This window comes from Pararge aegeria, chromosome 7 (assembly GCF_905163445.1).
Source record: "Pararge aegeria chromosome 7, ilParAegt1.1, whole genome shotgun sequence".
In the NCBI taxonomy this organism is placed as follows: domain Eukaryota; kingdom Metazoa; phylum Arthropoda; class Insecta; order Lepidoptera; family Nymphalidae; genus Pararge; species Pararge aegeria.
In genome coordinates, this window is record NC_053186.1 from 17,766,185 (window position 1) to 17,792,363 (window position 26,179).

At 37.4% G+C, this 26,179-nt stretch overlaps 1 protein-coding gene and 1 non-coding gene across 3 annotated transcripts in view; one reads left to right on the forward strand and one right to left on the reverse strand.

Moving 5' to 3' along the window:
* The first annotated feature begins 5,858 nt into the window (after positions 1–5,858).
* Trnaw-cca lies at positions 5,859–5,930 on the forward strand. The gene has a single exon. It is a non-coding gene; the product is annotated as a tRNA-Trp (tRNA).
* Positions 5,931–7,479: 1,549 nt separating this feature from the next.
* LOC120625153 (E3 ubiquitin-protein ligase UBR1) overlaps positions 7,480–26,179 on the reverse strand; it is a 54,607-nt gene continuing 35,907 nt past the window's right edge. For both annotated transcript variants that reach the window (XM_039892120.1, XM_039892119.1), the window contains exons 17-30: positions 25,713–25,827; positions 25,026–25,237; positions 23,144–23,310; positions 22,191–22,366; positions 20,678–20,769; positions 19,808–19,935; positions 18,393–18,509; positions 16,849–17,075; positions 16,117–16,309; positions 15,349–15,588; positions 13,992–14,811; positions 13,320–13,501; positions 12,757–12,936; positions 7,480–11,962 (exon numbers count right to left, since the gene is read on the reverse strand). In XM_039892120.1, the coding sequence (XP_039748054.1) occupies positions 11,816–11,962; positions 12,757–12,936; positions 13,320–13,501; positions 13,992–14,811; positions 15,349–15,588; positions 16,117–16,309; positions 16,849–17,075; positions 18,393–18,509; positions 19,808–19,935; positions 20,678–20,769; positions 22,191–22,366; positions 23,144–23,310; positions 25,026–25,237; positions 25,713–25,827 (2,996 nt within the window). In that variant the 3' untranslated portion in view covers positions 7,480–11,815. The remainder of the gene's footprint in view (positions 11,963–12,756; positions 12,937–13,319; positions 13,502–13,991; positions 14,812–15,348; positions 15,589–16,116; positions 16,310–16,848; positions 17,076–18,392; positions 18,510–19,807; positions 19,936–20,677; positions 20,770–22,190; positions 22,367–23,143; positions 23,311–25,025; positions 25,238–25,712; positions 25,828–26,179) is intronic.

The window sequence follows — 26,179 nt, forward strand, 5'->3', positions numbered from 1 at the left end:
CTGCGAAGGTGCTAATTTGGCAGTCTACAGAAATCCATATGTGCGTTCATAAAATACGTGAGATCTTTAAGAGGGGAGGGGGTCGAGTTAAATTTCATCTAATACGGATTTTTTTTTTCTGATTGAAACAGATAAAACTATACTATTTTGGTCCATTGGTCTTTTTACAATAAGAATCCAACGCGTTAACGTAAGATACCCACCTTTTGAAAAATCTCACGTGTGATTGGGGATCTCACCAGGGGGAGAGAGGGACAGAAAATTAACACACCACAACACCTCACGTAATTTATGGACGCCCCCTAAAATAATATCTTGTCTGAACACGTTTTATTCTAATAATTCTACGACAGCGGTTTCTGGCAAATTATTGGTGAAGTAATACAATAAATTAGCACCTGTGACGGAGCTGTCGTCATCGGCTTTCTGATGTCCCAATGTTTGGCAAAGGCCTCCGTTTTCATTAGAAAAAGGATAAGTGGATAAGTCGGCTTTAAGTTTTATTTTCACAGGTTAGTGAAAATAACCGGGAGCGACTGTTTAACGTGTTCTTCTAGGTCAAGGCAGATTTACTAACCCAATTTTAGTATTTTCCATCAGTAGTTAGCGAATTGGATGGTATGTAGCCGGCTTTATTATTGGTTATCTGTGGAATGCAAAGTTCTTTATCTGTTGGTTTTTCAATCCTCAGTTTGAACTATGGAGGGTAGAGGTAAGGAGAGTCATCTTATGAAAAAAAAAATGAAAAAATTTTTATTCAAAAAAAAAAAAAAAAAAAAATACGTACGTAGTAAATCTTATATGGGAGAAAAGTTGAAAAAGTGTTATGCGCTAAATAACAGTTCAAAAAACATCCACAATGGCGCTGGTGGATGCACAGGGTATGGTATGAATGTAGCAATCGTAGATGAATTGAAGTATGCCGAGTTAAAAAATTTAATGTCATTATCGACTAAATTAGTTAATTATTGAGAATTTAAACAACTTACGTTGTACAAAATATTGTGGTAAATATAACCTTACTTCCTTGTATCTCCATACTTCCTTGTTTATTTTTCAAGCCTACTCTAACAATATTTATATTTGGCGCTTCTTTTAAGAGTTACCCTGATGCAAATGTGGCGCCATCCTAATTTAATACATTTTGACGACACTTTTTCATATACACAGATGACTCTCCTTACCTCTACCCTCCATAGTTTGAACCCATAATGTCTTATGGGTCCACTATGACTTATGTTTTAGTCACGGATCTTATATACTCCCCTAAAATATATGGGGAACGAGTTATAGTGAATGGACTTTACTGCCGCTCGGAAAAGACGTAGGCCGGCAATTCGACTTGGCAGATAGAGAAAGCAATATGTCTCATTACCGCATTTCAGAAAGATAAAGCTAACATGAAGTTATTTCGTCTATGGTTGTGATCAGCAGACACAGACAAAGAACTGTGTGTTCTTCAAATACAAAATTACCCGTAATAATGCCGCTTGCACACGATCCAATTCGTAAACGGCATGGAGTTGGTAATGGAATCTTTATTATAGTCCCATATAGTAGTTATTTAAGTTGATGGTATAATGGCAGCTACAGCTGAATTACCACAAATATTAAAAAAAAAAACGATGTAGACATAATAATATATTTTTGGTATTATAATGTGCCAAATATGTAGTTTTTATAATTTCGTGGATACCAGCTAGAGTATAATAGATATTATTAATTATAAGAGTACAATGTAAACAGGGTTTTCTCAGCAATTATAAAACGAACGGACAGACACAAGTGAGGAAATTCTGAAGGTAATATCTCTGAGATAAGCAGCATAATAGTTACTCTCCCGTGACTAAGTTCAGTTAAAACTTTAGATAATACAAACTTTCTACGACTATTCTACACAATATGACCCACGTGCGCTATAACTCCTTTTTTTTTTAGCTTTTTGGATGATGTTAAAGTGTTTATATTCTCAAATTGGACCTAGAAGTTTAGCTCGTTTTAACAAACGAACTTTCATCCCCTATTGAACCCCTTGGGGATGGAATTTTTATAAGTCCTGAAATTGTATTTTTCTATTTTAATTTTCAACCTAAATACCAATTTCGATCGACATTCCAACTTCAAATGAGCTTTCATCCCCAATTTAACCACCTTTCCCAAGAACTGGGCCATTATAAGTCTGAATGTTAAAGCATCTAAACTTATTACTACGTTATTATAAGAGAACCGATCCCGTCAACAAACTGTTCCACAGTTTGAAGGAATGTTTGTAGTAAGTTTGTAGTATGTCTGTAGTAATTATAACTGAAAATAAAACTATATAAAAAAAATCAATTACAAAATATATTTTGTAAATGTATTTTGTAATTGATTTTTTTTTAATATATATTTTCTGTTAGTTCCAGAGACTAACGTTTAAGTTCAAACAAATAAACAAACTCTTCAGCTTGTTAATTATATGAAGATGAAGATGCCGGTCCTCAAAATGTTTGTAAAAAATAATTTAACGAATAATATACAACGTGTAACAGAATTACGAAATAGTGTCGAATCACCTGTAAATATATTAAGTCGAGGTCCTACCCACTGGGCTATCGTCGCTTTCCTATTACATGACACTAATTTCAAAATTAATTATTCAAATAACGAGTAAATACAACGGGTTATACTGTTAATATTTTAATTCGGTATACATGAGTAATAAAAAAATGCAGATCCTACGTTGCTAAGAGGACGTGGCGTTATATCTAAATTATTGATCTCTCTATTAAGTTAAGCGTATGGTGCGTTGGTCGTAACGCAACCATCGTTATCAACCCATTACCGACGACCACCCATTCAGACGGCCGAGTGGCGCAGTGGGCAGCGACCCTGCTTCTGAGTCAAGGCCGTGGGTTCGATTCCCACAACTGGAAAATGTTTGTGTATATGTATTTATGTATATCTATATATATAAAAGAGAAAGTGTGTGGGTATGTTCCGTATAGGCTCCGAAACGGCTGGACTGATTTCAATGAAACTTTCAGGGAATCTCCGGATTGACCTGGCGAGTAATCCTGTAAAGTTTGGTGACGACCGGAGCACTCCTATTTTTTAAATGTCAAACTGTCAAATACAGCTTTTATTAAAAATATAATGATGTAAGTTTATTGTTTAAATAAAATGTTTTTAAGAATAACTAGCGTACCCAGCCCGACGAAGCGAGCTGGGTACGCTAGTTATTCTTAAAAACATTCATCAGTCATCTTAGTACCCATAACACAAGCTACGCTACGCTCGTAGTATATTATTTATTTATTTATTACCGGCATCACTATTACATGGCACGGGTCTCCCCTCACAGCAAGGTTTTGGCCGTTGGTCAAGAACGGATTGGTAGACTTCACACACCTTAGGGAACATTATGGAAAACTCAGGCATGCAGTTCACAATATTTTACTTCGCGTTAGTGATATTAAATTGCTTAAAACGCACATTACTTCGAAATATTAAAAGGTGCGTGCCCAATCGCCCAGCAAGGGTGATAAAGTCCTTACCACTGAAAGAAAACATCGTTAGGAAACCTTCACGCTTGAAATTTCCCCATAATGTCCTTAAAGGCGTCTGGAGTCCGCCGATCCGCACTGGGCCAGCGTGTTGGATTACGGCCTTAACACATTCTCATTGTGGCAGGAGACCCGTGCCGTGGTAGTGGGCCGTTAATGAGTTGATAATATAATGATGATGAGTTCATAAAATTTATTTATAAATTTATGTATTATTTCTTGCCCTATTTGAAAGAAATCATTTTTGAATTATAATTATCGGTTTAACTTTAAAGTGGTAAGCAGTGGTACCTTTTTACTACCATCGCTTTAAGTAGTGTTATTTTAATATTGTTGACGTTTTATTTTAGAACAATTATGCTGATTTTCGGTCGAAAATTTACCGTCATTTGAAAATAATACTGCTTTCAGCTTTGGTAGAAATATGGTACTGTATAGAAAACGTAATTTAAGAAATAAAAATGGAGAATTATTTTGTGATTAATTAATAATAATAAGTATGTAATTATAAGAAACGTAATGTTTTAGATATAAGTAAAATGCAAGATGAAAGAAATAAATTGTTCAAAATATTGTTACAAAGACTTGTTTTTTTGTCATGTTGCCCGCGCCTTTGTTTGCTTCTTCTCCGGGTGCAAGCTGTACATACAGCGTTGAATAAAAAATTACAAAAATCTTTTTGCCTGTAGTTGTTCACATTAAAACTAACAAGAATTGTTTTACAACTTTTTTTGAAATAAAAAATATTTATTATTTTACATAGATACTCTAGACTACGCGATGTTTTTTAATCACATGTATTGGGTTTCACAGCGCCTTGTAATGCCACTTTACAGAAATAACGTGATTAATAAATTATTTTCGTTGAAATAAATAAGTTAGTCAAAGTAATAATTTTGAATAGTCGAAGAACAAAATTTGTTCGTTTAATGATAGGAAATACAAGCCCGAGTGCATTCTGTTATATTTTATCTTACTCTAAGTATATGTCACTGTATATGTGCCAAATTTAATTAAAATTGGTGCATTAACTAAGCCGAATATAGGTAACAAATATACAAAAAGATACCTTTTCGCCTAATTAAATGTTGGAGAGTTAAAACCGATTTCAACAATACTTTCATAGGTTGGAAGGCTCTTTGCATGAAGTAATTGGTGCTTCGTTTATAAGTTAAATGATTCGCCGGATCTTTTTAAAATTGGGAACACTACTCGCGAGATGGTCATCATCATCGGGACGATATACCTACCGAGAACGTAGAGACAGAAAAAGCCAATCCCTAAAACCTCATGCTTCGCCAATGAACATGCGATGATAGCTCAGTAGTTAAGGCTTCGGCCTCACTTTTGGGGGACCTAGTTCGATCCCTGGCACGCACCTCTTAACTTTTCGGAGTTTTATTTAAATATAACTTGATTTAACGGCGAAAGAAAACATCGTGAGGAAACATGCATGCTCCATAATGTTTTCAAAAGGCGTGTGAAGCCTTTATAGCCTCTCCACGCCACATTTATTTAAACGCGCCGTTGACGCGCGTTTCACAAACGCATTGCAGCGCGCTTTTTCCTACAGAGCTTGTTGTCGTTTGTATCGATTAAAATGCGCGTCACTAGCGACCGTCTTACGCCATCTTGCTACTGTTGACGAGGTTGTGCTTAAAAACACAATATCTCTACTGTATCGATTTGAATGCGTCTTTGCATTTATACAGGCGTGCAAAGGTCTAGAGGTTGCGCCTGACTGGCTTGCGTATCGCGACTGTCTCGCTTCAAACGGGCATCGACGACGCGTTTAAATGACGTAGTTTGCACAAGCCCTAACAATCCGCATTTGCGTGGTGGACTATGGCCTCACCCTTTTTTCATTCTTAGAGGAGACCCGTGCCCTGTAGTGGGACGGTTATGGGCTGATAATGTTGATCCTCATTCCTCACCTTCACTCATACGTTCAGATGTGGCAGAAGGTAGATATGGAAAAATTTAGAACACGCGGGCTCGTCGCAATCCACAGGCCAGCGCGCGACATAAAGCTTCGCCTCAGCGTTTTTTAAAGAACACTATTTTTTTTTTTTCATCTTCACTCAAAGCCGAATCCATGCCAGTTACCTACTGCTAAATCAACGTATTCTTACAGTGTTATCGCATAGTAATAGGACGACAAAATAGTAAACGTATCTAGTGGTTTACTGACAAGGTCACAGGATTGCTTTCGCACAAAACCGCAATATACGTAGGTAATGGACCTATCTAGATCGATATGAATGTTAAATTACCGCTTATCAGCAGTGTATCAAATTCACTCCATTTGGTATCGACTCCGTGGCGCAACGGTAGCGCGTCTGACTCCAGATCAGAAGGTTGCGTGTTCAAATCACGTCGGGGTCATAACTTTTTTTGGTCATAATATTTGCGTAAAAATAAAATTATTATTTAATATCTGAAATTAAATCTCAATCTATGTTTCAACTGCTAAAAAACTTTCCCTTTTAAGCGAGTGTAACATGTTATATTAGTATTTGAAATAGTTTATTAGTGTTTGAAGCGGCTAAGTTCGAATTCCAGCACGCACCTCTAGTTTCTTTTCAAAGTAATGTGCTATTTAAGTTGATTAGTGTTTGTTTGTATTACTACAGGATAGGAGTGAATTTAATAAAAAGTTACCTTTGAAATTAAGCCGTTTTGGGATCAATAAACCCGGGTCTATTATCCAAAATGGATGACAATTTGGCGACCCAACTTATAAGTCAAAAACAAGAAGAATTGTTTTCTTTTTGTTTTTAACTTATAAGTTACACAGCCAGTAATTTAATTTTCAGATCTGATTTTTATATTCGTAAATTTGACTGGAAAGGGCTTTGACAGACGGACGAACTGATAAAAGGACTAAATGAATTAATTTCGTCCTAGTAAAGTGCCGTTAGTTGACAGTAGATCAGAATACATTTGTTACCACCCAGTCTTCCTGCGGGTGTCTCACGTGGCTACTAAGCGAATATAACGGAGAATAGGCAGCATCATCCTCCGTGCTACTACTATCTTCTGCGATCACCAATCCACGATGTGAATATTGGCAAACCCTTCCGTTTGAGGAGGCTTTTTGTCGAGCAGCGGAATGGGTTATAGGCTATTGATGATCAAACTATTAAGAATTAACTTGAATGAAATTTAGATTTTGTCCGGGTGCCGACCCAGGAATCCAATCCAGAACTCTTGATTCATATTCGAACATGCGTACTACTAGACCAACGAGGTAGATATCCAATAGTAAAAACTCTGAGTAGTACGACTAACCCAAGCTGTGATAAATGCAAACTATATAACGGACGCTTCGAAATTAATATTACCCATATTTTTTTAAATTGTACATATTGACGCTTGATTCTTTATTGAAAATTTCTCAAATAACTCTTTAACCATTCTTGTAGGACCTACGGTCTTCCAAAGCTTAGATATAAGAAAAAAACCACTATTGCTCGTAGCGGCCGTTTTCATCAACTATGAAACACTTAGAAACTTGGTTTATTTTTTCCAAATTCAGGCCTTGATTCCTACAAAGTTCCAGCCGGCTCCTCCGTGACGGCAACTGTTGCGATTCCCTTGGACAGCTTTTTAGACTGACGTCTTGATTCTGGAAGAACTGTAACTCATAAAGAGATAACGTCGACACGCAGATACGAATCCTCAAATTCTTTGGACACATTGTAAGGAATAAATACTCTATGGAAAGCAAATGCTCACGTGTTCGATCACACACGCGTTGGACAGACCTTTTATATTAAACCATAAATTATATAAATAAATATATTATAAATAAAATATACCTACATAAATTCCATAGTCCAATGTTCACGAACTGCGCAACAAATGTAGGCGCATCGCGGGATCTGCATTAGCCAGAGTTAACAACTGAGTAGGAGTAATAGAAACACGTAAGAATCTCCAAGAAAATCTTTATTTCAGAAAAAAATATATACTTTAATAGGGTTACCTAAGAAGTTACCCGGGGTGTAACCGTGCGCAAGCATAAAATATACATATATATGACCAAAATGGCAAGTTTAAAGAATAAACGACTTATTTCATACATAATCAAATTCTTAATCGGTGTTACTATTTGTACAACTTTTTAAGGACGAAAAGGGCTAGCGCATGTCAAGGAGGGCAGTATTTTGAGGCAAAATAAAGTTTATTTCAGTTCTTTAAACATCTTGTATTAAAATACTTTTTTTCCAGAATAAAAGAATCTTGGTAGTCTTCAGGATGAAAGCTTTCTCGTTAGTTTCGCCAAAATCGGTGGAGTATAGGCTTTATTCAAATCCCCTGGGAACATTACTCTGGTGCTGATCCGGGATTTAAGTATCCTATGTCCATATCCAGGATAAAATTAGGATACTTGTGCTCTGTGACGTGCGGATGATGGATTGATAATGATGTTTACACAAGGCCGATGTATCGCCGTTTTCTTTCCCTAACTTAGCTTTAAGTCACTACCGTGTCTCGAGATTTAGTATCATTATTACGTTAAAGACTCACTAACTCATAAAAAGGCTGACCACTGACAATAACAATTGACATTGGCGTAATATTTGTGCTCTGTGCACGTATAAAGCCATTCTCCTAAGACAAGAGGAAGAAGAAGTAAGGCAGGCTTTATCGATCAGCATGAAACTGAGCAAGCATTGTGTTCTTGAACTATTAGGAGCTGATTAATAATCATGGTACGTTGGAATAGTTAAGCAATGTTTTGTCACACTTCACTGAAATCACTTGAAATTGCGTGAATAAAAAACTGCGTAACTATTTCAACGTTATGCCACGTTTATAGTTGCTATTCTTCTACAATAACATAAGGTCAGAGCAAAATAGCATTGGACTTTTTTTCGACGCAAACCATTAAAATGCAATCGGCCGGGCCTTAATATGCGCTAGCATATAAATATAAACTTATAATTTCTAAGAAGCTATTTTAGATAAAATTAGACCAATAGATTCACAACAAAACTGTACAAACACAACAAAAATGTAAACCCTTAGAGTGATATTCCTGAACTGGCAATAGAAACATTATAGCGTCGAACTGAATTGAACTTTATGTCTCAGGATTTAAAGTTGTAAATTCCGTTCCTGTATCATGCCGCGTCAAAACCAATAAGAGATATGTCTAGTATAAATGTCATACACCTACAGGTTAGCTGGCTACCATCTTAGACAACATCATCACTAACAAGGTCTTTGCAGTCAAAGTAAAGATGTAGCAGAAAAATAATCCAATCTAAAATTTTCATAAGGGAGATTGAATGTAGTAGTGCTCTCCTTTTCCAACTATTACCTTAAGATTAAGATAGCACTAGTCAATTTAATCTGTCGCCTAATTCGAAATCTTTCGAGGAAATAAAAAGTTATTAGTCATGTTCAGCGACAAGGAAAAGTAGATAGGTAGTAGGGTAGTGCTACCACCATGCTTATTTCTGCCGCTAAGCAGCATTGTTGCAATGCTGTGTTCTTGTCTGAAAGGCGTGGTTACCGGTGTCATTACGTTACGTGCCCTCGCGTCTTAACACGTACGCCACTTTGTAGGACCTCCTTTCATGCGTTTTTTTGTGGTTTTATGCGTGTGTGGTTTTCGACTAACCATGCGGTCATGGTCTGTCAAAAATAATTATTAAAGAGGCGGAAATCTCTAAAATCTACGAACGAAACTTCCCACGAAAAAAAATTATTCTAAAAGACTGCCTACTAGTGGAAATCTAAACCATTGTTAATTGCTTACTCGATTTCCGGCACATAATTATTTAAGAATTTTCAATTTCTAAATCACAATGAAATTAACCTTGATTTGAATAATTGAAAAAATTACACTATACAGATTCTCCTGTTTTTCGCAGAGTATAGCAAATTAAATTTCAAAATTTTCTTAGAAAAGAAAGAAAAAGCTTTAAAAAAAAATTAGCTCTACTCTATCCCGCGTAGCGCACAACGCTGTGTGATTCCGCCTTAAATAAAGGCGCACATTCTTGTATATTAAGTGCAAAATGTCACTGTTATAAATTACATCGACAATATTCTTTTGCGCACAAAGGAATAATAAACTATTGTGAACACCATTGAAATACAGGCCTTATGGCTTTACGTTTAGATTTAAATTAAAACAAGATAATCTCGCGAATAGTGTATGTAAATGTATAAAAAATGGCGTGTTGGGATTGACTAATTTACTCTGTATATGTTTTCTAATTAAATATACTTTCAAATGCACAAATAAAACACAAATTAGATATTAAAATGTTTAAAATAAAATCACAAATTTCTATTTTTTCAGCATTAAAACAACATTAAGATATAACCAGTTTGGCCATGCGAAATGTTTAAAATAAAATCACAATCATTAGATATTATTTGAAAGGTTACAAAAAATTTTGCCATGTTAAATTTGTCAGCGTCATAATTACATACAAATTGAACCAATTTGGCTAAGTCATATTTAAAAAATAAACACAAATTATTGTTATACTAAAAATCAAAATTACATTACAGTCGAAACAATTCGGCCATGTGATGTTATACTCATCCACATTCCAAACTCGCGTATACATATTGAGAATATTTTTTTTCAGAATCCGAATAAATTAGTAGTAATATTTAACAAATTAACAGGGTGTCCGAGCGTTCATTAGATCGCCGAAACGCCACTAGAATCTAGGATCTATTTTAATAATTAAAGAAATACAGCGTTCTAATCCACACTAAAACTTGTGATCACAATAGCTCTAAAACATAAATACGCACTAACGTTAACGTTGTACGTAAACTTTTATCATTTTTGACACATAACATCAGTAAATTTTTAACACTGCGATTTCGTCTACACGTTTTTAATACCGCTTCAGTACACTGAATCAAAACACGAAGCCCCGATGAACAACTGTTTAGAACCATTTTGTTCTTAAATAATGCAATAATTTTAAAATTATAAAATGAATAATATTCCTGGTAGTGTTCACAAAATTCTATAAACGCTGTTGTTTCAAAAGTGATTGGATAAATATCAGTTTTACTAGTATGTATTTGACGTCGTTTACGCATTATGGAAGTACTCGTATCATCAACAATTATTAAGTCTCATTTCAATTTTACACAAAGATTTAAATCGTATTTAACCAGAGTATATCTACAATTTCAATCTTTCTCAATACATAAATTGGCAAGCGTTTCATATTGCGAATATATATTTGTGTACTTTAAATCGATTTATTTTATAAATTTATTATTATTTCCATAAAAAGCACACAGATACTTCGGCGCGCAGAATTGAACCTTTGAGTGGGATTTTTACGGAAATGTTAATAAACATGTTATTTATGGGGATACCGAAATACATAAATATAATACCCAAGATATTGTCATTATAAAACGTGTTAAGAGAGACAATGTTATGTGAAAAAAACGTGATACGTGTGTCATAAAAATGTGTATTGAGATGAATGAGATTCCGCGCATCGTCATGACTTCACCAGCCTAATGTCTAATGCAAGGTCATATCGTATTGTATTTCGTGGAAGATAGATTCCACTTTTGCAATACCAAGCCTTGCAAGGAATAAAACACTATGCTAATTAGTAACACACAAGCATCCGTTATGCATGTTTATATTATGAAAGTTCGTGCTAAATCAGCCTTTTTTGTTTACTGGCCTGAAAAATGCATTCTTGATGTCTGTCAGTGTGCGCTACAAAATAAAACTAATCAGTTGATATAACGTAGTGACAACGCAGTTCGATTAAAAAAATATAGTTTTATTATCCATTTGTAATTTATTGTTAGTTGTAGAAATTGCATCGAATATTTTTTGATTCAGGAACGCTTTTAACGACAGGACGACAGTTTCAGAAAGCATTGCTCAAGTGTTAAAGCAAGCTTGCTCAGTTCGAGTTATTTAAAGTAACTTGGCAAACGGGAAAGATCTTAACGATGAATATCTCTTCATACACTCAAATATATTTATAGTCAGCGTTTCACGCTCGAAATAAGTTTACGTTCAAACGCACGTCCTTACGTATTTATCGTATTGCATTTCGGGCAAGATCCCGCCGCTTTTCGCTGAAGTGACGTCTTGCATGTAATATATAACTACGAAATAACTCTTTAAGATAACGTTGCACGTTCCCAATACGCTGACGCACGTGCGTGCGTGCTGTACGCATTAAGGCCCGTGCAACGAGCCTGTGCTATTCCCGGCGCGTCGCACGTGATGCTATGAACAGACGCATCGCTCACATGTTCTGCCATGTGGTGGTGACCAGCATGTTTGTATCCAGGCCCCTCGCGATCCTCTCGTAGATGCCGTGGCTCAGCCATATCATGCGGAGCTTTTCATACCGCTCCTGACATAGGTGTAGTGGGTTGCCTCGCCGTAAACCCTGGAAAGGTTATGTGCAGACGTAGGTTACTAGTCCTCATCATATCAGAATTAAAGCGGAAATAACATAGTGGTTATCGGCCTCTCTTTCGGGGTCAATTTTCTTAACATGTTGTGGAGTACAAACAAAAATTATAAATAAATAAAAAATGGTGTGTGATGACCACTATTCCCCACTTGGTAAGCGTGGTGGAGGACTAAACCCTTCTCACTCTGAGCGGAGACCCGTGCCCTGCAGTGGGTTGATAATGTTCTTAAAAGGCGGACCGCTGGGCTACTCACTGTACTAGGCGAGTAGAAATGAGAAGTACGTTTTATTAGTGCGGCCCACTGAAGTTCCTTAGTACCCGATTTCAATAAACCTAGGTATAGCCTAAATCGGATGCCTAGTGATTTAGGTGATTCATAGAGCAAAAACGTTTATGCGATGACTAAAGACGTTAGGCGCCATCTAAAGGACACCGATTCGGCGGATCGTAAAGTTTAGGGGACTCGTAAACTGACACTTGACAGATGAAAAGAGAAAGAGAAAAAACCGTTTTTTATAAATTAACTTCTAACGGGCATGAACATCACTTGCTTCAACGGCAGTGGAAAACCTTAGAGTTCTCGATAACCTTCTCAATAGTGTGTGAAATCTACCAATAGCCACTTTTCCAGCGTGGTGGACTACGGCCTCAACTCATTCTGAGGAGACAAGTGCTTGTAGTGGGCTGGCAATGCGTTGATAATCGCTTGGAAGCTGCTCGGTGTACCAGGCGAGCAGGAATGAGTCGTAGGTTTTATTAGCGTTACCTGGTCCGTCTCGCCGTAGTTGTCGAGGTAGGGCGCGGGCAGCATGGCGCCGCGCGCCGGCGCCGCCAGCAGCAACAGCTCGCACTCGCGCACGCGCAGGAACGTGCCCGCGCCCGCGCCGCAGGCCAGCGCGTGCGCCACCACCGCGCCCACCAGGTCCACGCCGCTGCGCCCGTGTGGCTGGCGGAAGCGGTTGCGATACTGATCAGTCTTGTTTTTTATATTAATAGCGGGCAACCAGAGGAGCCACCGATGCGTTGCCGGATTTTAAGGAATTTGTTTGTTTATTCTTATCCGTTTTATACCGAATACACTTCGGTGAGTGTGCTCAAGCGGTTCCAAAGGCGCAGTTTTTTTGAAATTGCTATCACCATCTCATATCAAATTAATATTTAGCTATTAAGTTATAATAATTCATAGACAAGCTTTTTGTCATCTTTAAAATGATAATAGAATTTTTCTATAAACTTACGTTATGTATAAATCTTTAGCTTATTGAGAAACATCATGCATATTTCCTATAAAGCGTAAACCACACACACAAAACTGGGCAGCACACTAACCTTGCTGACTTCAATCTGGCAACAGTAGCTCTGCGAGCACAATATCTGCCCGCAGACCAGACACATGGTCGGGTTCTTACTGTCCTCCCGCTCGGAATTCGGGCACGTGAACTCCGAAACCACGTTCATAAGTTCCGAAAAGTCATCCGGCAATGTGACCAATCTGGGCGGTTCGCTGGGTTCTGAAGAATAATTATTATGAAGATTAAGCTTAATTTGCGCCAGGGAGTTCGACAAGGTCGTTATACCAAGTTAAGTCTAAATTCAAAATAATTTTGGCACATGCGCATAATCTGGAGGCAAGGAGGAGCACCGGAGTATCCTCAGGAGATGTCGTCATCCGCGGTGTCGTATTTAGAGTCAATTTACGTACGTACGTTAATTGGCTCTAAAGGATTGTTTTTCCTTCATTCAAGTCTACATTTACATACTAAGTATTATACTTAATAAACTCGCCAGCTATCGATTAATGCAGGTTTTACGCGTGTCACTAATATATATTTAAAAAATAAAAATGGTAGACCGTAGGTTGGCCAAGGTCCATACTAAAATATTCAAACGTATTTAGATCTAGCAAATTCTTGAAAAATGCATTACAAATTTGGACCAGAACAAAAGGAGATTAATAAAAGTATGTTAGACAAAATATATATGCATGAACTAGTCACTCACCTAAAACTATACTCGGCAATATTTCGCCCTGGAACCAAGCCTGCGATGCCTCTGCCCACGCTGCGGCTTTCTTTTTGGCCAACAAATTGTCTATTAAATCTCTAAATGAGTGCGGCATATTTAAATACCCGCACATCGCGTCCCACGTGGCGCCATCGACCACAGTTAATTCTGTCGACGGTTGAATATCGCTTAAAAAGTGAAAGAACAGACAGCAACATCTCAGGAAATTCAGACACTGTTTTTTGACACATTCCCAAACTGCACTCGGGTTCAAATTGTCTGTTTCCAACTTCCCTCTGCGTAATTCTTTCATGATCGACAAAAGGTTTTCCAGGTCTGGATTGACCTGTTCCTCGCCCTCCATTCCTTCAGCGGTACACGTCGTCACTTCTGTTATTATTAAAGCTTTAGTTAATGTCGCTCTGAACGCTTCTAGCGTCAGTTGCCTCGCTAAATGCGTAGGTCTTGCAGGTCCCGAAGTTTTGCTGAATATTGAAGGTATAGTTATGACTAATGCGACTAGAGTGCCGAAAACTTCGTGCGTGAGAGGAGAAGTTTTCCCAAGAGTATTTAATGCGCTTAAAGCGTGGTGCGATACATGTTTGGGCGCAGACCATACAGCTGGTATGACAGCTGCTAGCCTTATTATGGTTTGTAAAGCATCTCTGTGCCTGGACGGTAGGTCGCCCAATAAAGGCCTTTTCTCGGCCTGTAGTATGGTGTTTGTGCTTTGTATTGTGTACGATGTAGCTCGACACAGGGTTGCCACTGATACCAGACCTCCCGATTCCGATATTTCACTTAAACCTGGAAGCATCTGTGAAAAAAACAGAAAAAAAACGACTGTTGTTGAAAGTGTTTCAAATTAATATCATACAGCTGGATACAGTTTGAATTTATAGTTTTTGCAGTTGGCAGTGTTAACAGATTAAACCGATACAGTAATAAAACAGATTTTTGTTTGTTGGTACTATAGTGAGTACCTAAAACTAAAATTGAGTGTAATTGACATGGCAAGGTCAAATATGTATCGATCGTTTATTCTTATTGAGGGTGGGTACATATGTATATACTGCTGTGCTAATTAAAAATGAAAGTTTTTAGCATTTTGCTGAAATAGAGCTTTAGACATGTCCTGCATCTGAAAAATAACTGTTTTGTTTTTTTTTTACAGGTCGTTCTGTTTTCGGTTTCCGAAATAATAAGTGAGATACATATACATAGGAATTCTACCTATGTATCTTACTCTTTCATTTCTATTTGTATATTCAGAACAACAAACTGAAACTCTGTTTTAGCAAAAACGTTGTACGTTTACAAAAATGTTTTAAAGGACTAAATTTTACCAACTAACCTTAGCGAAGTCTTCGATAAGAGTTTTCGTAGTTTCATTATACTCGGGCAGCACGGTATCGAAGTGGGCCAAGAACTCGGCTGGTAACAGATTCTCCGCGTGCGTTGATATGTACACTTCGGCTTCATCGGCCGACTCGTCTTCCATGTCGGAAGACATGGCCCCAACAGAGCGAGCCCGCGCCGTACAAAGCATATCTTCACAGTATTCCGTGCAGAGATGGACGGTCTCTGAGCAGATCTGAGTAAGTTACAAGTAGACGTAGCGATATTAATTCATGCTATTTTACGTAACGTAACGGTAATAGGGGTTAAAGTATAAAATTCCCGTTGTTATAGTAATCGTTACTTTGAATTGACATAAAACCTTCCTGGTGTGAGATTTTCGAGTGAAACTTTTTCACAACACACATACGTGTATCAGGTTAAAAAATGGGCAACATTTGATTTTCGACTTTCAAATGATCTTTTATTCAAACTTGGACGTGAAAGATGGACACTTCGAAAATAAGAGTGATTTTTTTAATAAGAATTCCGACGCGGAACAAACGTGGCAGAAACGGCTCGCAATATCAACACTGCGTTTGAAAAGGAGACTGCTAACGAGCGCACCGTGTGTTTTTGGTTTAAAATGGAAATTTCTCTATATTCATAATACTATAAAATAGAGTTATAGAAAGATTGTTTACGTGTCAAGAGTATACGTGCGTGCGTATACGCATAAAAGGTGACGTATACGAAGTGCGTGCGAGTTGTTTATTGTATTCACCTGATGTTTGAGCTGTATTATGAGATCCGTGGAGTCGGCATACGTGGTCTCGCTGAGGGGCGGCGGGGGGTGGGAGGGGATGGCAAGTGCTGGCAGCAGCGGCAGGGCCGTGTTGCAAAGCCGCTCACACAACGGGCACAGGTACTCTTTCTTCTCCACGTCGAAGGCTGTGGGTTGGCGGATGCGGTACGGTCTGCGGAAAAGAATATCATCTATTTGGTATGGATTTTAACTGCTTACCTTAGCTGCAATCTCATCTGTTGCTAAGTGATGATCCAGTGTTAGGTAGGGTAGAGGGATAAACAGATTAGCAGTTATATTGAACGAATACTCCACATAGGTTTGTTTTTACGCGACATTGTACCAGAGCGCTAAATTACTTTGCAGTACCTCTTGTAATAACTAGTCCCATCAGACCAGACTATAAGAAATGATTAATTTCTAGATTCAAATTCACATTTTGTAAGAAAATGGAACATTCATATAAAGATTTGATTTTGAGATTAAATTGTAGCCGAAAACGTTCTGCCTAGTAGGCGCAAAAATTAAAAAAAAAAAAAACATTATTCTTCAGTAAAATAGGTAATGACAAAAGGTATATGACAGTTGTAGTCAGGAAGCACGCTCGCTACACCAATGGGAATCGGATGTTTAAAAGAACTCTATAAGGCCGCCTTTGCACACCCACTAAGTACTTGATTCTTTGCTATTCTATTTCTATGTTCTACTCACCTCAGCTTCTCCTTGTCGAGCACCCCGTCCACGTACTTCCTCCAGCACCTGGCGTGCAGCGCGTGTCCGCAGCACGACACGTGCGGCTGCGGCCCAAAGCCGGCGGGCGCCCACGCGCTCCGCCCCGATTCCGCCCCGCCCGCGCCCACGCCCCTGCGGTTGAGCACGGTGGAGTTCTGCGCGAACGCCACGAGCACCATCGGTTCCGCCATCGCTTCTACGCGAGCCTGCCGACAACATCATCGTCATCATATCCTGGGTGGATATTAGATTACAGGGCTCGGCTCTCCTCCCACAATGAGAAGGGGTTAAGGCCGTAGTTCACTACGCTGGCCTAGTGCGGACTCAAAAAACCTTTGACAACATTAAATGAATCAATGACGGTCGGTAGACTTAACATACCTTTGAGAACATTATGCAGAACTCACAGGCATGCAGATGTTTTCCTTCTTCAATTGTGAATAAATACATGATGTAAATATACTACGACAATACACACATCGCCATCTTGTCCCCAAAGTAAGCGTAGCTTGTGTTATGGGTACTAAGATGACTGATGAATATTTTTATGAATATTATACATAAATAATTAGAATATACATATAAACACCCAGACACTGAAAAACAATAATGCTTGTCACACAAACATTTTCTAGTGGTGGGAATCGAGCCGACGACCTTGGAGTCAGAAAGCAGGGTCGCTGCAAACTGCGCCAATCGGCCTTCAAATAAATAAATAATTAAATATATATTGTGTTATTTGTAATGACGCCATTAACAAACAATTATATTAGTGGCTAATTGTAATGACGCCATTCACATTTCGACGTGTATGTTGGACTTAGTAGTAGTAGAAGAGCTTTGTGTGACAGAGCTCGTCCGAGGGAGTACTATAGCCATGCTTATTTCTGCCGCTAAGCAGCATTATTGCTGCTGTGTTCCGTTCTCAAGGACGCGATTTCCGGTGTAATTACAGACACATGAGGCTTAACAACTACGCCTTAAATAGATGGACACACGGCGGCCATGTTACAGGACGTGCTTTCTTGCATGCCATGAATTGTTGGTGAAGTGTCCAACTGATAGTAAGTGGAAAACGGATCCATCTGATTGGTCCGTCAATCCTGCTAATATTATAAATGTGAAAGTGTGGATGTCTGTTACTCAATCACGCAAAAACGACTGAACGGATTTTCTTGAAATTTAGCACGCATGTAGCCTTTGACATGGAAAAGAACATAGGCTACCTTTGATCCCGATTCCTTTAATAGTTCCCGAGGGAAAATTGAAAATTGATTGACGTGCTAAGCCGCGGGCGAACAGCTTTGAAATTTGGTATGCATGACACATATGGCAAAACGACATTCAATTACTATTATATTCCTACTCCGATCTTTGAAATAGTTTCCGAGGTAGGATTAAAAATTGTGAACGAGCGAAGCTTTAGACCCAATTCTGATTTCCACGCAGAAGAAGTCGCGGGCAGAAGCTAGTTATTATTATAAAAAAAAAGTATGTTTGTGAGTAACATATAGCGTATTAACCTGTTCTTGACACATGATGCATATTCTCGGCGCTTCGTTGACTCCTCCGCCCCAAACGCCCAGCGCTGCGCCTCTGTATAATGGTAAAAGGTCTTGTTTTTCCTCTTCTTCTGTCACCTAAAACAATAAAATGCCCATCATTCCATCATACTTAATATCAATTAAAACAAATACACACTATTATAAGGTTGCCTGGCAGAGATCGCTACTAAGCGATAAGGCCGCCTTTGTATTTCTATTGTTCTTTTATTTTCCTAACTTCATAGCGGTGTACACATAAAGAGTTAAATAAGAAATAAATAATACACCTCGTAAATGAAATAATACTTCAGTCTTTAGAGGCTTTAGTACATTATGTACTGTCTCTAAGACTTATCTTTGAAACCGAAAACCTAATAGTTTTCGAGTAAACCACTACTGCTATAGTTTTTACTGACAGAAGTCAGATACAGCCATAACGTCACGTGTAAAATTAAAATCACGTGACTGTTGTCCCTTTATTAGGTACGTGTCGCGTAGCGTAGTTTGTATGGAAAAATAAATATTCCTTTGATTTATAATTTTTATTGGGTGATTCCTTCAGAAATATACTTATGCATCCTTGAAGATTATTTCGTAATTCGGTTACACGTTGTATATGTATTTAACACATAATCGGTCAAATAACAGAAGTTTAGTTATTATTTATTTAGAATTTTAACTAATATATGAGCAGATTTTTGAACTCTATTATTCTTATTATATTACTTATTTTTGGACTACAGAAAAGCTTTAACCTGACGACCTCATAGACAACCTACATACAGCTAAAATGGCTTATAGTAGGAAAACTGGCAGTGTTTTCTTTGAGCACCCTTTGTGCTTATGGGGTTAAAAAAAGAAAAGTCTGTATGAAAATCTGTCATTTTTATTAAAACTATATCCATAAAACTTGGTATTAGGACTTTTGAGCGAGTAACGGGATAAAAGTTCTTCATTTTGCAAGATATTTTTCATATTTATTTATTTTTATTTTATTCATTTATTTGGTATCTATGACCCATCACTACGCACTACACTATAACATAAATAGAATAATTAAAAATTAAACGAAATAAAAAAAAAACAAAAAACTTGCATTAAATAAATTTAAACAAAAATATATATTAATAAAAAATATTATTAAATATTAGATCCACGAAAATTGGTAATTTAACTGTCTATTGTAAATAATTCTTTATTTACAACAGACATTTCATTGATTGATAATATGATTTCTTACAGCTATAAAATTTTCGTTAAAAAAGTTATTTTTGTCCATTTGGTAATACGACTTTTTTTGCTTTTAGCTTAGTCGTTATCTGAATCTCACGGGATATTAGAAATTATAAGCAGACGAATTTCTTATTATTATACAAGTACTTATAAATGCTTACCGCCGTGTTAGTCTCCTCAAAGAGGGTAGTGTTGTTGGCAATGAACTTATTCATTTGATTCTTCATTTGCGCCATCACCTTTGCCCGTCGCTCCGCCGCTAGTTTGGCACGACGAGCTTTTTCCGCCTCTGGAAAATATATTTCAGACCATTTTAGTGATGTAATTAAGATGGTAGGAAAAACCTCTTTTTCTTGTTTATTAAATATACTACGACACTCATCGCTATATATCATTTTTTTTTTGTTAAACATTAATATATATTTATAAAACAAACGATATATGACATTCACGAGTGCAAGTCTAAGTGAGTAGCTAATCTGTAACGATAGCCTAAACTGAAAAAAAAAGTAACCGTAGCTTCTGTTATTATATATTATATTATGAATAATATACATAAATTATTATAATATACAGGTAGACACCTAGACACTGGTAAAAATTCAAGTTCATCATACAAACATTTTCCAGTTGTGGAAATCTAACCCACTGCACTCCGGTGCAGACAGATAGACTCCAGTTTGAAAACAGGGTCTCTCCCCACTTGGCCAATCGGTCGTCAAAAGTTGTAGGGGTTAGGTTACAATTACACTAAACCCCTAATCAGTTTCTACCTTTCAGTATTTTCTATCGGTTCATCGTGCTGAAGGAACAAAATAATGTTACCAGAAGAATGTTAAATATTTATATTGAAGGCAAAAGAAATAAAAGAAAACCAAAGAGATGGATGGATTCGCGATGAGTGTTCAAAGAGTTAATAGTAAGATGACTGCTTATGGAAGAGAGAACAGGTTGTGTCGACACGGTTTAGCGTGGATATAAAGTCTTAGAAAAAGAAGAAGAAGGGGAAGTAGAGTAAGATACAAACTCACCGGCTGTAGCATCCACTGTTGGCTTTTCTTCCTGGTCAGTGTCCATGTTTTCGCCATCACCAATGTGTTCTTCCCCACGGCCCAGAAGCGTCCTTAAAAAAAAAGTATGGTCCAAATAAAAGACTTGCTCGGAACTGTAAAGAACATCCTCTACACATTAAAAAAAAATGTAAAAGCAATGTGTCATCTTTTGTTTCAAGTGTCACATTAAAACACGAACGTTTAACGAAATTGGTATAATTACAAAACTAGACAGTGCTGCCAGTAGCGTATTCTTTATTATTTGTCTTAAAAAAACCGAAATTGGTATAACTACAAAACTAGACAGTGCTGCCAGTAGCGTATTCTTTATTATTTGTCTTAAAAAAACCGAAATTGGTATAACTACAAAACTAGACAGTGCTGCCAGTAGCGTATTCTTTATTATTTGTCTTAAAAAACCGTAAAGGCTTGACAATGTAATGATTACAGGAATAAGTTGTGGAACAAAAGTAACGTCCTATCAGCTTAGTATCTTTCCAACTTATTACGCGTACAACTTCTGAATACATTTTTGCAATACTCTTTAAACTGCAATTGAAAGACCCACCGCGTCGCATAGCCCTACCATGTTATTCGATTTCGCAAGTATGAATTTAAAAGTGTTTGTTTATTTGTTTGTCAGTTCTTTTCTTTACGCTTTAACTAAGCAACCAATCAACTTGATTTTTTGGCATAGAGTTAGTTTAAAAGACGGAAAGTAATAATAATAATTATTAATAAGTATAGGTACTATGACAATACACACATCGCCATCTAGCCCCAAAGTAAACGTATCACACAAACATTTTACAGTTGTGGGAATCGAAACCACGGCCATGGCATCAGTGAGTAGGGTCGTTGCTCACTGCGCCAGTCGGCCGTCCAAAGTAGTATAGGCTACTTTTTTTCCCAGAGAAAAAACGGTACCCACGGGATTTTGAAAACCTGTAATAAGGCAACGCAACGCATGCGAGGCCACAAGTAGTGATCCTACTAATACTATAAATGTGAATGTGTGGATGAACGGCTGAACGGATTTGGATGAAATTTGGCATGCATGTAGCCTTTGACATGAAGAAGAACATAAGCTACCTTTTATCTCCATTTCTAAAGTTCCCGAGGGAAAATTTCAAATTGATAACGAGCTAAGTCGCGGGCGAACAGCTTTGAAATTTGGTATGCATGTCGCCTATGCAGTGGCGTGCACAATTTGGACCAGGGTAAGTATAAAGAACTAAAATGGCATAAAATGGCAAAATCCTCCGCCGTTGCCAGTTAAACTTTAATATTAGGGTATGCAGTGCTTTTGTGCATTTATGAAGTGCACGCCACTGCGCCTATGCTATGGAAAAGGACATTCATTTATATAGATCTCTCACATAGTTTCCGTGATAGGTTTAAAAATTGTTTACGAGCGAGGCTTTAGACCCAATTCTGAAGTCCACGCAGACGAAGTCGCGGGCAGAAGCTAGTAATTAATAATTTCGCTTACCGCATCTTGTGTAACAGCCACTTGGCGAGCGCCTGGTGAGCGTCTACTCGTGGACTGACAGATAGTCGCTGCAGTAAGGTCAGCAGACCACTTCGCGCCGCACTTTCCGCGAAGGCCAAGAACTCGTAGTGGCCGCACTCTTCGTCGCGCAGGGCATAGCCAATGAGGTGGAGTGCCTGGACAACAAGTTTCTAGTAACTGAAGATATTAAATATTGAAATAGATATATATTTATAAATAAAATAACTCAATAAAATAAATAAATATACGACAAACATCGCCCTATCTAGCCCCAAAGTAAGCGTATCTTGTGTTGTGAGTTTATTTAATCTCAATCAAGGGCCAGAATTTAACAGCTCGTTAATTTAGGTCGGTCGGGTAGGAGACTTCACTTTCGGGGGGCAGAGTTCGAATCCCAGCACTCCGTCCACTCCGCGTGCGGTTTCTCACTCTGTGTTACACACTTGTTTAAAAATAACGCTTCTATATGTGTTTTATTAAAAACGATTAGCAACAAGATTTCATATTTACGCTTCGCAATTTTGAGTAAGGAGATATAGTGAAACGGTGAAAGCAGTTCGACTTCACTTTCGGGGGGCCAAGTTCGAATCCCAGCACGCATCTCTAACTTTTCTAAGTTATGTGCGCTTTAAGTTATTAGAAATATCAGTTGTTTCGACGATGATGTAAACCATCGTGAGTTAACCTGCATGCCTGAGAGTTCTACATAATATTCTCAAAGGTGTGTGGAGTCCACCAATCCGAACTGGGCCAGCGTGGTGAATTATGGCCTTCTCATTGTGTGAGGAGAACTGTGCCCTGTAGTGGGCCGGTAATGTGTTGATGAAACTCAGATATGTGAGCATCCTCAGATGTTTACTTAACAAACCCACAATGGCAATGTGGCTAAAAGTTCACATACATTTAAATATTTATGAATAAAGTTTACATACCTTATGTACTTGTGGCTCAGAGAAAGATCTCGCCTTCAAGTCCAACGCCCTTTCGAGGACGCATCGTAACACGTGTAACGCGGCGTCACACTGGAGCAGATTTGCGAGTAGTCTGAAGGGCGGCGCTAGTTTGGGCAAGGGTGGCGGCGGACAGCATTCTGGGAGACCTTCAAATCCAATCACGTGATGTGAGAACTAAGATTTCTACTTTTTTGAAATAAATACATGAGCACAGCGCTCTTGTGTTTTAAGTAATTTGTTAACTTTTTAGTAATTTCAACTGTTGGTTTTCCAACTAAAGAAAATAAAAATAAATAGTTGGAAAATCCAAAAGTGCACGCCTCATAATCTCATTCATTACAATAAAATTGAGATTATTTGTAAATTTGTAAAAGTATTTTTTTAATAATAATTAAACTACATCTAATTATACCGTAAAAGGTAATAGTAATAGGCTTCTATTCCTCAAAATCCTGATTAATATAAAAAAAAACAACTCGATAAGTGAAGTATTTCGCTCGTTATCATGACACGGACGTCCAAGACAGAACTTTTATAAACAATTTTTAATTAGTTTAAATAATAAAAAGAGATTTAAAAATATCATGAGTGTCAAAAATAGTGTTATTTCTGAACATTTGTCTATTTATACTTATAAAAGCAATAAAGAATAAAAAAAGTGACATTTTGAGTAGGAGAATCACTCGGTGTGCGTAAACTGGCAGTAATACCCACCTCAACGCTTCGCTTATGAGGCGTGCAATAAATAAATTAATAAATTGTCGATTCCAAATTTGTTTTCACCCGCAGCAGGGCAAATATTCCCTGATGTCTGATAATTACGTCCATCCATTTTCTCGTCTTATCTCATAGAAATATGATGAGAAATAAAAAAGTTTGTGACATTTAAAAATACCTACAAAGGACAGAGATTGAGATGATGGCACTAACCTCTATTGTTGAGACTGGCAATACAAATGACAGTTTAAATTGTGTCCCAATTCGAAGCGCCAGATTTGACATACGAGTGTCTCTGAACTAATATCAGTGTTTCTATTCAATTATTTTATAACGAATAAGCAACTCTAGAAAGTAGTGGGAAAGTTACAAGTTTATATTGTAAACACAACAAAGTTAAGTGAGTTTTTGTTCATTATTTTAATTTAACCTATTGATTAACCAAAACATTTTTGGATTTTTCATAATTGCTATTCAGGGAAACGCGTATAAAAAAATATCCAGACTACCTATCATGTAAGCGGAGATGGCTTCCTAAATAATTTATCTTTAAGAAAGTATAATTTTGTGTTAATTCTTTTTTATTAACAGTAAACAAACTTTTACAGTTAAGAATATCTCTTGTAGAAAGTATAACTTGTAACATTGCAATACTTCTATCATTATTGTTGTCGATTACATTACCTGTATAATTTAATTAGTTAACTTTCAATACTCGCTCAACAACATTTTGCTCAACACATGTATAATGATTGTTCTTGTTGTGCACTTTAAATTTAGCATGCTTTATAGTACAATTTGAAGGAATGTTATATTATAATGAGACCCTATGAAAGCTCATATTCAGCGAATAAATTACATTTCATTTAACCCAAAAATTTCCATGCCAAATTAGTTTTCTGTCTCCAATAAATAAAATAAATAATAATAAATAAATAAATATCTACACATCGCCATCTAGCTCCAAAGTAAGCGTAGCACAAGTGTTATGGGTACTTAGTTGAATGATGTATAATTTTTAATGAATAATATACATATAATATACATACAACACACTGAAAAACAGTCATGTTCATCAAACAAACATTTTACAGTTGCGGGAGTGAAAGTGAAATAGAAGAAAAAAAAGAAATAAACTACTTGCCAGCAGACTTTCTCCTGTTTCTCTGTTCTTCTTCACTTCTAGAGAGTTCTTCTCTGGTATAGTGATAGAAGAACGTGTCGTAGTCGTCGAACAAATGCGGCTTCAACTTGTACACACCGCGGTTGTTGCCGCTGGACGGCTTCACAAAGTCCGCGACTTCGTGAATGACTGCTTCGAGGCCAGTTTCGTGGAGTTGATCTTCGGGTAGGGCCCTAAAAATATGTAACCAAATATTTTAAAGCGGTCATTGGGTAGGAGCTCAACCTTCGGGGGACCGAGTTCGAATCCCAGCATGCACCTCTAACTTTGTACATTATGTGCGTTTTAAGTAATTAAAATATCACTCGCTTCAATGGTGATGGAAAAGATCATTAGGAAACCTGCATGTCTGAGAGTTCCACATAATGTTCTCAAAGGTGTGTGGAGTCCACCAATCCGCACTGCGACAGCGTGGTGGACTACAGCCTTAACCCCTTCTTATTGTGGGAGGAGAGCTGAGCTCTGTAGTGGGCCGGTAATGGGTTTATGTGATGATGATGAATATTTTGGTGATTTCTGAGTGCTCTAGCGGCAATTTATTTTATTCTACTGAAAGTTAACCCGTGACTGCAATCTCAGCGTAAGTGATAATGTATTCAAGCCCATATCCGGTTTGAGTTCCTTGTCAAGGTCAAACTAAACACTTACCTATTAAGTTCTGAGTGCGGCATCGGTTTGACGCAGAGCATCTGGATTATCTCCTTTTTAGTTCTCTCTTCGTTGCAAACTTCGCCCACACCCGGCACGTATCGGGAGCCCACCACTAGAAAAATGAAATATTGCTTTTCAACACTCTTTTCAAACTTGTTAACTTTTAAAAATAACTAAGGTTTTCAATTAAAACTTTTAACGACGTCTTGCAACTCCCGTTTCTAGCACCAGCCGATTTTTTCAAAAAGCATTTGACTAAATAATCCAAATCATAATTATGTTTATTCAAATGGGACATATTTTTACAAATTCTTTTAAATCATTGAAATATATGTTCCACATTATTGTAAGGTGACAACGACTGCGGAATTTCTAAATTAAACCAAATTGGTTTCTAAAGTAGTGTCCCATGCACAATGTTCCATGTAGAACAGAATTGGCACCAATTTCGCTTAAAATTTCTC